Source organism: Topomyia yanbarensis, chromosome 1 (assembly GCF_030247195.1).
Source record: "Topomyia yanbarensis strain Yona2022 chromosome 1, ASM3024719v1, whole genome shotgun sequence".
Lineage (NCBI taxonomy): Eukaryota > Metazoa > Arthropoda > Insecta > Diptera > Culicidae > Topomyia > Topomyia yanbarensis.
Window position 1 is genome coordinate 96920898 of NC_080670.1, and position 12452 is coordinate 96933349.

General features: G+C 32.9%; 1 protein-coding gene across 3 annotated transcripts in view; it reads right to left on the reverse strand.

Moving 5' to 3' along the window:
- Positions 1 to 12452, reverse strand: part of LOC131678827 (homeobox protein homothorax-like) — an 885299-nt gene that overhangs the window by 260125 nt on the left and 612722 nt on the right. For all 3 annotated transcript variants that reach the window (XM_058960309.1, XM_058959597.1, XM_058960872.1), the window contains one exon: positions 8192 to 8268. In XM_058960309.1, the coding sequence (XP_058816292.1) occupies positions 8192 to 8268 (77 nt within the window). The remainder of the gene's footprint in view (positions 1 to 8191; positions 8269 to 12452) is intronic.

Consider the following 12452-nt stretch of genomic DNA (forward strand, 5'->3'; position numbering starts at 1 on the left):
CAAATGAAAACTATATTATGTGTTAAATTGTAACTAAGGAATAGAAATGCCTTGTGAAAAATAAAACGAATAAAATTATAAAAATATTTTACTTATTTCACCTCATTCACCTTCTGGGGTTTTTATACAAAAATAAATAATTCCGGAAAGGGTTATACCCTTTTAAAACCACCTGGATTTTTATTTAAGTGGAATTTCTAATGACTAAATTTCTAAATTCAAAGATGACGCTCGGTAAAAATATTTTGAACGCGAGGGGAGGATTTGCAAAGTCTGAATTTTTTTCTACGTGGTTAATGGACAGCCCCCAGGTTGAAACAAATGTTCAATCCAGCTGGTAAGTAACTAATGGATTTATTTATTCACAGCTGCTGTGACTCGCTGAAGATGTATGGTGAACTACCATGCAGTTTCATCGTTTCCATGCATGTGGGGTATATACCTACATAGATTTTTTATTTTCAAAATATTGTATCTTCGAAACCTGTAGATCCAGCGGCCGCTAATATGTTTGGATGTGTTATGTAGAATTGAATGATCTTTCAAATAAAAATATAAAGGTATGGAGTAGTTAGGGCTCCTCGCAGTCAAAATCAAGATAAACCAATGAGTACGTATTTTATTCGTACAAAACCCAATATTTTTCAAAGTTTACCTTTTTTCTTGAAACTACACTTAACCTTCCGGAAGTCGCGCTAGTGCACTAAGTGCACGCTGCTCTGAAAATCTAGCGAAATCGTCTTAGCACACCAGCGGCTGCTCGTTCAGTGGGCCATTTGCGCGACTTCTGGAGGGTTAAACACCTTTCATTTGACATATAACCTATAAAAATCGGTGTAGCAGTTCAAAAGTTATGATTTAAAAAAATCAACTTTTAAAAATCACGATTTTTTGCACCAATCTAGCACGAAATGAAAAATTACGTATCAAATATTTTTCGGTAAGGAACGATTCTACCAAATATTACAGATTTCTGAGAGATCGTATAACTTTTTTCATGGAATTGCTCTATATATTTATGCTCATAAAACCCGATCCTGCCACACTAACGACAGGCGGAAAACGCAATTTTTCATCATTTTCCCTCTATTTTCCGAAAAATAATATGTGATCTAAGGACACTTGAATCGTTTTATTTTTCTGAGATGAATAATTTTGGATGAATAGCTAAAAATGTCAAAAGGATATATAATACAAACTAAAATAACTCATGCCCCATTTGCCGTTGCTATACACTTTCGGCATCAAAATAGCGCATATGACGAATTTCGCCCCAAATCGTATTCAGAGTTGGCAGTACCCTCTTAGATTCTTATGAAACTTTCTGTACATGAAGACTTTGTCACAAAAAGCCAATTTGCATATTTTGTTTTTACAAAAATAATCTAGACTGTCTTTCGAAAAGGGCCAAACTTTTTTTTCACTAATTTTTTTAAATGGCTGTAGTCTAAAAATGACAAATTGTACAAAAAAACTATGTGGGAGTGGTTTTCACAAAATTAGTCTAACTTTCGAATAAAAATATTTAAATAAATCTTCATTGAGTCCTACACTGAAAAAGATCGATTTTAAAAATTTAAAGTCGATTTACAAAAAAAACATTTTTGATTTGGATGAAATTTTGTTCCAAGATAGATAATTATGTTCCCTACCTACCGTCAAAAATTCAAGTTGGACACTTATAAGAAAAAAGATTTATTTGAAAAAACTTATCCTTGTCCAAACTGAATTTTTTTTCTTCAGTGTATTTTTATCGAAAACTAAACCAATGAAAGTTATAATCATCTCAGAATCCAATAAAACTCAGTTTGTGAGAAGATATTGTCTAATTTAGCAACTAAGCATATTTTTATTAAGTGGTTAACTACTTTTTCATTTTTCATCAAATCGAAATTTTTTATTACCTTATCTCAAAGTACTCCTTGAGAATGTTTTCCAAAATTTGTATAAAGAAGAAACAGAGGGTAATTTGAAATTTTAAACTCGATTATCTCGAAATGTCGTTTTACTAAAAATGGTTTTTCCGTGATCACGATTGGCGAAAAACTACTCAATCAATTTTCTTAATTTTTTTTCAATTGACCGTAATTAATTTTTCTCGTACTTTAACGATTCCTATTTTATTCATAAATTTTTGTTTCATGGATAAGAATTTTTTAATACAATTTTTAGAGCTTAAAGCAGCGATTTTTACTTAAAACGTTCTCGAATGCAGGAAAAAAGTATTATTTATTCAACTAATCGTTAAAGTACGAGGAATTCTGATATACCAATGGATTTTTTTTAGATTTAGGATTTTAGATGATCTATTGGTCTCCAATCGTGATCACCGCAAACCTCTTAATTAAAAAAGGGTTTCGGGGAAAGCCATAACTCCGCCAATTATCAATTTATTTTTAAAATCTTATGCTTGTTTATTTTACTGAGAAATGTGCTACCAAAATATTATAAGTTTGATATAATGAAATCATTGCTTTATTCCTTTACGTAAATTCAAACTTGACATTTTTATCACTAAAAGGAATGTAACGCCTTAATCAAGAATCCCATTGAAAAGAGTTTATGTCGTTAAACAAATATTCCATTATTACTTTTTTATTTTCTTGTTTAGTGCTGAGGAAGAAACAGAGAAAGAAATAACCACCACAACATTATGTATTGAATTTTACATAATTATTTATTAATTTTTACATTTCTTATAAAAGAAATGTATAGAATTCGCTCAAACTTTCAAGATTTTTTCAAAGGCCCGGAGGGCCGAGTCTTATATACCAATCGACTCAGCTCGACGATTTGGGACAATGTCTGTGTGTGTCTGTGTGTGTGTATGTAACGGACAAATTCTCATTCGTGTTTCTCAGCAATGGCTGAGCCGTAATGCGAATGCGTAAAAATGGCGTTTTTTGCAGTTTTTTTTTGAAATATCTGCCGAGATTGACAATATAGATTAACAATTGATATGTTTTTAGACAGCTTTAACGAATACCTTTCGAACAAGCTATAGATTGTTGAAATCAGACTATTATCAAAAGAGATATTTATAATTAAATGCGGACGAAAGATTTTTATCATTTCCCATTGCCAGAAATATGACCAAAAATATGTAATCTATTATTAACGCCAAAACGGCTTATTTTAGGTCAATAGTATCTTCGGAGAATTTAATGGAGGCAATACGCCCTTTCTTTTGGTATTGTGCTTTTGCTGATTAATCCCCCTATGAGTGAGATATTTTCACAAATTTTCGTGGAAGTGATTATATCGAAATGATGCCTTCAGCAAATTTGTAGCTCTTAATTTTGCGTATAACTTTACTGAAGACTTCAAATATCTATTTTGAATACTTTAAAAGTTAAGGCTTGTTGTTTGTGGATTACTTTTTGTCGCCTATTTATTGTTCAATATAGTAATAATCCATTGAAATAAGCCAAACATTATTACGATAAAACGAATTTTGTATTTCATTTTTCTATCTACAACCGCTAGAAATAATCACCGAACACTTCCAAGTTGTCTGGAAAGAACTTGATAACTCATCAGTGCAAAAATGTTCATTTGTGCGAACCTTCTGACTACAATTTTTCTAACTTATGACCATCGGATCGATCTGAAACATATCGGAAAATGAAAAGCGAAATAAATAACTCCATGCAACGGCGTAGCCAAGAGAAGGTTTTGGGGTTTAACACCATACAACCCCCCCCCCCCGCACCCAACCCAAAAAAAATATTGGATTTGAAAATTTATTGATGCAGACTGACTTAATTCAATATTACAATTACAATTATCTGATCCGTAGATGGATAGCCTGTTGTTGTCAACATCATGAGGACTTTTGATAAATTGACGGAATGGGGTCCTGATATGTAACTAATCTATTGGTCTTGATTTCACAGTTATCTAATAGCATCAATATCAAATTCCTGCCTGAAAACAATAGAAAATAGAAAATTCCAGAGTTCTGTAATCAATCATAATCCTCAGATTTATTTTCAAATTGAGCTCGTTTTTGTAGAAATGTACTGTTATAAGGGTCTTTATTTAATAGGAAGCGAAGTTAAAATTGATTTAATGTCTATGAAACAGAACTGCTCACCAAAAAATTGCATAACTTTCAACATTTGCTAAAAATGTTTTTGCCTTTCTCATTCACTCTAAAATTCGTCAATCTAATCCCGACCCGGAGGGCTGAGTGTCATATGCCAATCGACTGAGTTCGTCGAAATCGGAAAATGTCTGTGTGTGTATGTGGAAAAAAATGTGACCTCTGTTTCTCAGAGATGGCTGGACCGATTTGCACAAAGTTAGTCTCAAATGAAAGGTACAACATTCCCATCCCTGCTTATGAATTTTTTATTGATTGGACTTCCGGTTCCGGAGTTACAAGTTGAAGAGTGCAATCACACAACAAATTCCCATATAAACTGAAATGAAAAATTTTCAAAATCAAATTTGTATTTTTGATGCCAAATGACTTTAAAATGCATGAAACATTGAGATGTTTGACAAAAATTGACTTTTTTGGACTTTGGTACATTTTTGAAAGGTTATGCAATCATTCTAAAAATCGTCAATCATACCGGCCCGGAGGGAGTATGCAGTGAGGGGTTGCTACTTTAAAATTAAAACTAGTTTAAAATTTCTTAACAAGTTGAAAATTTTCGGCAGGACCAGGACCTCCCGGATCTTTCTCCATGATTCGCCGCTGGTTTCAAGCGATGTTTCAGTATCACATAGTATCTCAAGATCGTGGCTGTCGATCCATTGTATGTATGTGCAAATCGTATTGAACATGTAATATTCATTTCCACCATTGTATTGAACATAACCAGCCATGGAATCGTAGTCTGGACAAATGAGAAAAGCACAATTGCACCACTAGGTTTTTATTTTGGGAATGCGTCGAGTTGAGACGAAAACGTAATATGATTAATACCGAGGATAACACTTTCCGAATGTAGAGAGAAATTTATGAAAAATGACGATTTCCATTCGACTCCAGCAGGTTCTGATCGATTTTGATGAGCATTTGATTTTTGTTGTATGACCAATTATATGTATAGGTCAAATGTTTAAAAACAGTAATTTAAGGTCAAGATAGCATCATTTTGAAACCGCCAATTTCGGAGGTTTAGTATCTTCGATGAGTTTTACAAACGTTAAACAGCGCATTGATAAAATAATTTTTGACGGTATATCGTCCAAGAAGTATTTATGGTGAATTTTCTCAGGTTAATATTCATGACTACAATAAAGTCTCAACAAATTCGCTAAAGACACGAACTCTGTTACTATTTTCTGAAAAATTAATTCTGCATAATTTTAAAACTTCAAAAATTACGGTTTCGGAATTATGCCGTTTGGACAGTATGATCGATTTTCATCAAACCTTTCTAGTTACGCCGCTGACTTCAAGTAAGTAGAAATAAAGTCGTTCTACACTCGTTCACAAGAAACTTCTTCGAATGCTGAATATCTATGAATATCTGTGCACCCAGTGCATTAAGGCAAGTGACGGAAGGTTATCGAAAAGATTCGTGAAAATGAAAATTCCAGTAATGACGATGATTTTCCCAAACGGTTCGTTTTCGAGAGGTTTTTATTTGTTCTTTGGCATTAGGATTATCGATAATAATTCAAATCAAGGATACTACTGGGAAGTCACCTTTAGAAAAATATCAGGAGCTGCGATTTCAATTTTCTTAGTTCTCAGTCGCGTTGGAAATTTGAGTAAAGTATAAACTTCAAATCGATTAAAAAAAATCTATTTTTTTGGTTCAGTACAATATATAACCCCTTTAGGAAAATTCAGTTTTCCTACCACAATTTAGATATTTTATCAACAGAGCATTAACAATAATTTGTTGGTATGTCTATTTTATGGGCTATTTTTTCGCTCTCCCATTGATTTGGTTTGAGATTTCTAGCACTGATGTTGTCCTATGCTGATTTGAGCGATTCTCTGAGTCCTGCCACTATCCCATATAGTATGTGTTATCAAAAACATCGCGAAGCATCATGTTCTAAATGTTCTCAAACGATATAATATCCGAAGAGAGTGATAAAAGTTATAAGAAATGTCTCATCACACTGTTAGGTGGATTAAAACCGTTTTATATATTACATTTATCTTAAAACTGTCTTCATGCATGATATTTTGTGTTATTTCTATACAACGAAAATATTTTTGGTTCATCTACTGAATTAGAATACTTTTTCGTCTCTACTTTGCCCCAGGAATAGGCACAAAACTGGAATTTTTAAGTTCCAGATATTGTTTTGGCGTTATTATACAGCTCTTAGAGTTCTTCTGACATTTTGTTGTACTGTTCAGTGAATATGCAGCAGATAATTAATTTTGTGATATTTCTATCAGTTTGTTCAACTGTCCAGTTATATAACTCTCGGGGACTTCTTATGGTATTTCCATAGTCACGAGCAAGACTGGCTCTTTTTGCCATTCGCTTGAGAGTGACACTAATAGCATCACAGGGTCCTTTTCCATAGGATGCTGCAACAAAATGCCATTCTGCGCTTAACTCATACTTTGACTGGAAGTTACACAAGCTTGCATAGTTTTTCTTATTTTTGTATTGTGCTGCTGCTCCATCAGACATAAAATAAATTTTAGAAAAGTTTGTCAATTATTTCATCAAATTTATCAGTTTTGAAAGGAACAAATGAACTGCAGTCTTCAAGTCTTCCAGTCTTCTTGTCTTCCAGTCTTACAGTCTTCCAGTCTTCCAGTCTTCCAGTATTTTAGTCTTCCAATCTTCCAGTCTTACAGTCTTCCAATTTTCCAATCTTTCAGTCTTCATTCAAGTTTGTTATGAATATATACCAAATTCGTTACTGATACTTTTTGTATGTATCAGGCAACTAGCAGCTGGGAAAATGGATTCTGAGATGATTATGACTTTCATTGGTTTAGCTCTCGATAAAAATACACTGAAAAAAAAATCAGTTTAGACAAGGAAATTTTTTTTTAAATAGCTTCATTTTCTTGAAAGTGCCCAACTTGAATTTTTGACGGTAGGTAAGGAACATAATAGCTTGTCTTGCAACAAAATTTCATCCAAATCATTTTTTTTTTGTAAATCGACTTTAAATTTTTAAAATCGATTTTTTCAGTGTAGGAGTCAATGAAGAATTTTTTCAATACTTTTATTCGAAAGTTTGACTAAGTTTGTGAAAATCACTCCTACGGCATTTTTTGTAGGATTGGCCATTTTTAGACTATAGCTATTTGAAAAATATGGTAAAAAAAGTTTGGCCCTTTTCAAAAGACAGTCTAGATCATTTTTGGAAAAACAATGTATGCAAAGTGGCATTTTGTGACAAAATTCTCATGTACAAAAAGTTTTATTAAAATCTGAGAGGGTGCTTTCAACATTTGTTCGAGTTGGCACGAAATTCGTCATATTATAAAGTGTATTACCTATATGAAGTGTTTTCTATACTTTTGAAATTTAGCAGTAACTCAATTTTGAAGAAAAACGAATGAAAAACACCAAAAATTGCACATTTTAATGCCTCTACCGCACTTATAATCCAAAAATTGTACAAACTAACATACCAAACGTCTCCATTCGGATCTCTAGAAAAATATAAAAATGCTGAAAAAATCTAAAACAGTTCAACCCATTTTTCAAAATATCAAAATTCGCCACCAGTAGAGAGCGGTTCAGCAAATTCCCTCCGAAGAAGAAAGCGGCCTTAATAAGTTAATACTCCAATCTTTCATTTAAGAAGTGAGCCCGATGACTTTTTAACATGATGTTATTTTGGGACACCCTAATGTGCAGTACATAAAATATAAGTTTGAAGTTTTACCAGTGCAGGATGTTAGGTAGAAAGTGAATTCATAAAAATGATGCCTTTCTCCAGGGAGTTCTAGAATCTGGATTTAAAAACAAACATTATACAATACGTAATACGTAATAATTTCAATTATTAAAAATCTGTTAAGATATTGTTTGAAATGAAATTTGAAACTAATTCAAAATCGAATCTAGTTTAAAATTTCTGAATAAGTTGAAAATTTTGAGAGGGGTCTGGACACCCAGGACCCTCTGCCTAGATCCGTCCCTGTCCTTCTCTGAAATGATTTAGTAATAAAGCATGAGTGATGTATTTATATTTATATCAAATAAAGATTAAACTAGATAACTAGGAATTTAGTCTCACTCACCAATTATTTACTTGCAATATCGTCAGTCCTGTATCTTGAGCTAATTGTTTTTTCTGGTCTTCCGATGGGTATGGGTGCTGTAATAAGAGAAAACGATTGCATTATTTATTGTTCGAGTTCAGAAGCAAAACAATTAACATTTTCGCCATAAAGACTTAAGTATTTAAATAATTATTATTGTATTGTGTACAATGTACACAAGCATTTTACGCAACAACCCAGAACAGTTGGGGTGTATGAGAAGAATAGAAATGTAAAGAATGAGGATGTTTTTTAACGTTTTTTTCAAGCGGGATTTTTTTTTGAGTTGACGTATGATCCTAATTCTTTTTTAATTATTTCAGTTTGCTTTGCAGTTTCATCATGCAAAATTTGAAATTTTGCATCAAAAATGACCGTTTGGTCAAGTAAACTTTTCGCAGGTTGCTGCCAAAGCATTTTCTTTTTAGACGTGGCTCATGTTTGGTCAAATGGGCATGTAAACAAACAAAACAGCCTATTTAATGTGGGGAGCGTCCAGTACAGATCCTAGAGACCCCTTTTCATGCTAAGACAGTGACTGTGTTATGCGGCTTGTACGCAAGTGGTATCCGGGGCTAGGGTTCGTCGCGGTGCGGATGTGGGCGGTAAATGGATTGTCCGCACCGCAACCACAAAAAAATAATAAAACCGCACCGCTTACAGCAACCGCACTTTATTGTTAGTGTTGTTTAGTTTAGTGTTGAAAATTGTTCATTTGTATAACCATATCACGGTGTTCCTAAAACCGTTATTAACTAAAAAAAATGACCATAAATTTGGCATACGGCATTCGAAAGATACAGTATCCAAGCATCTTCTCAGTGAATTTCAAAATGATCCATCGAGGGATTCGAGATATATGGCGATTTGAAGTTTTATGATACGTTTCATAAGACTACCAGCAAACACTCACGGCTTTGGTCCAATCTCTATAAACAAAAAAATATTTGTCTACTTATTTAGTACATGGAATTCGAAAGATATAGTAATCAAGTATATCCCTTGCAAGTTTGAAAATATTTCATTGACGCAATCGAAAGTTATAACGGTTTGGATGTGGTATGCGGTCATAGATGGGTTTTCTACCAGACTTCAAGCGTGAATCCATGTTTGTCCATTGACTATTTAGATCGTTTATACGTGTCGCGACTTTTAAAGGAAAACCTTACCATTTAATTACATAAATATAATGCACGAAAGGTGTTATTTATATGGTGCACTGAAAAAATATGGAAATAGGGTTGTCTACCAAACGTTAAATATAATGTGTAAATTAAAAAAATAGATGAAAGTTGGAATATTTACTTCAAAAAACCATATCTCAATGGTATGTTGCCTGATTCTAATTCTTTTTTCATTATTGAACAGGTAGACGTTTCTTCGTTAATTTTCATCAAGAAGAATATAAAATAGAGTTAAATAAAAAGACAATATAATTGGTCTCAACTATATGTATTATAATTATTTAGTGATTATTTTTGTATTAAAAATAGCGGCCTATCAATTTTTATTTACTAGTTGATTGCAATTGCTGTTTACTACAAATTATGGATATATGAAATGTTAAAACTAACACAGTCGTGATTCGCTGGTCGCTCAATTTTTAACAGGAGCCCCTTTTTAGTTGGACCTCCGCGCTAGTTGGTCCATTGTCGACATCTGAATGTCAAATTCTCATGTTAAATTCAATTCGACAATCAAACTAACAATAGTTAGAGATATGAGCAGATGAACTTGTACTAATAACATCCCCTTTGATCCCCCTACTAATATCATCCCCCAGTTTTAACATCTGTCAACCCAACCAGCGAATCACGATTGTACAAAATTTCCAACAAAAACCGTATCATAACATAAATTGATCTGAATCAGCAAATACCTTCATATTTTTGAATATATGTATTGAATTTATGGTTTTATTTTTCCATGATTTATAGTTTGCGTTCGTTGCATTCAACTAATGTATAGAAATTGATAGGTCGTCGTTTTGAATATAAAAATATTTACTAAATAGTGATAATACATATAGTTGAGGATAATTAAGTTGTCTATTGTTTGAAGTAGCAAACTCTATTTTATATTCTTCTTGATGAAAATTAACGATGAAACGTCTACCTGTTCAATAATGAAAAAATAATTAGAATCAGTCAACATACCATTGAGATATGGCCTTTTGAAGTAAACATTCCAACTTTCATCTATTTTTTTTAAATTACACGTTATATTTAACGTTTGGTAGACAACCCTATTTCCATATTTTTTCAGTGCACCATATTAATAACACCATTTGTACATTATATTTATGTAATAAAATGGTAAGGGTTTCCTTTAAAATCGCGACACGTATAAACGATCTAAATAGTCAATGGACAAACATGGATTCACGCTTGAAGTCTGGTAGAAAACCCATCTATGACCGCATACCACATCCAAACTGTTATAACTTTCGATTCCGTCAATGAAATATTTCCAAACTTGCAGGGGATATACTTGATTACTATAGCTTTTGAATGCCATGTACTAAATAAGTAGACAAATATTTTTTTGTTCATAGAGATTGGACCAAACCCGTGCACAGTGGTCGCAATGGTACCAAAACGTGCGTTTAATTAATGGTGCTCTAGGAGTTGATTTTAGCGATTTGGCGTGTTAGAAACACTTTTTTAGAATGGAAGCCCCCTTGTTTTGATGTATACTGAATTGTGTTTAATCCACCTAAAAGTGAGATAGAAAATTTATTTCCACTAACTTTTAAGATAGAGGCACGATGTCAGTGACAAAGTTATAGTAAATTCTACTGCGAGAAAACTTGTTGAACATGCAAACTCTCCAAAATGTAATGGTAATGAGATAAAGCACGTTGTTTGTGAGAGGCACTCAAAAAATCATTTTTTCATTATAACTTTTTTCTGAGATTTTTGCAATTCTTCAGATGTTCTATAAAGTTGTTGAAATTAAGAAATTGCAGATATTTTTCGAAGACGTCAACATTTTTTATTTCAAAACTTAAGAGTTATTAAATAAAGTGGGTTAAAAATACCACCATTTTGAATGACAATTACTAAGAGATGTGGAAATATGTGGAAGATATTTCGATTTTATGAGAAAGACAGTGACAAGTACTATAAGAAAAAATACTACTTACAACGGGCATCCTCCGGCCTGTATACAAAAAATACTTTCCGGCAATGCATGTTTTGCATTTTGTAACAAAATAAGTACGACTTTTTCAGCATAAATTTTTTAGCGATTTTTTTTCTATTTGTCGAATATTCTAAAAAATCATTGAGAATAATAAATACACATATAAATCGTGAACTTTGAATTTCTGTTATCTAAAACTATTCATAAATTGACAGGATTTGGAAAGCGAACACTAGAGACGCCTAAAAAGGTTTACTGTATTTTCATGAGTATGAACCATAGCAAAGAGTATTAGATATCATTTTCACGAAACGACTGTGTAGTTAGAGTTACTACTTAGGATCCGACTTGCCAGAAAATCTTTAGGAAAATATTTTTAGCTATATATTACATCTCTGTCAAATTTTAATCCTCAAAATGGCAAGGGGTCTCAGAGGCTCGATAGTTACAGTTCCCTAGTTTCAATGAATTTGTAATTCGAAATACAAATGATCGAGCATTTTCGGGCTTTCGATTCTCTCACTGGTAAAACGACAAAAAAGAGGCTTTTGGTTTCATTGGGTCTTAGAAGCGATGCTTTATGAAGTCACAATTTTCGCTTGCCTTTTTGAGGGTTAATTTCAAATATTTACTCATTCAATGCGTGCTTGCAAAATAATTATTGACAATTCCGGCCACATAATCGTTTCATGAAAACGGCATATAGGGTAGACGAGCCCTTATCCATCTCATCAGTCGGGATGTCACAATATTTCGTTGATAGCTCGACTTAGAGTGACTGGATTGCGCTTAAGTAAGTATCACCATCTTTCCTTCGTTCCTAAGAAGCAGTACAGTTAGACTTTTTGAGCTACTGCGTTGAATAGAGATAGCAAATACTTCTCTAACTAATGAGTTCCAATGGGTGGGATGAATACAGAAGCTAAGATGAATTAGAGTGCAGTAACCCTAATACTGTTTGTAATGGTTTTTATTCTTGTAAAGACAGCCAAAAAATTTTGCGCATTTTTTAGTTGATCACTTTTGTTGTTGTGCTAGTTTAGGAATAATTCGTAAGTTGGAGACTACAGAGCTGAGAGTTTTGGATTCATATGTG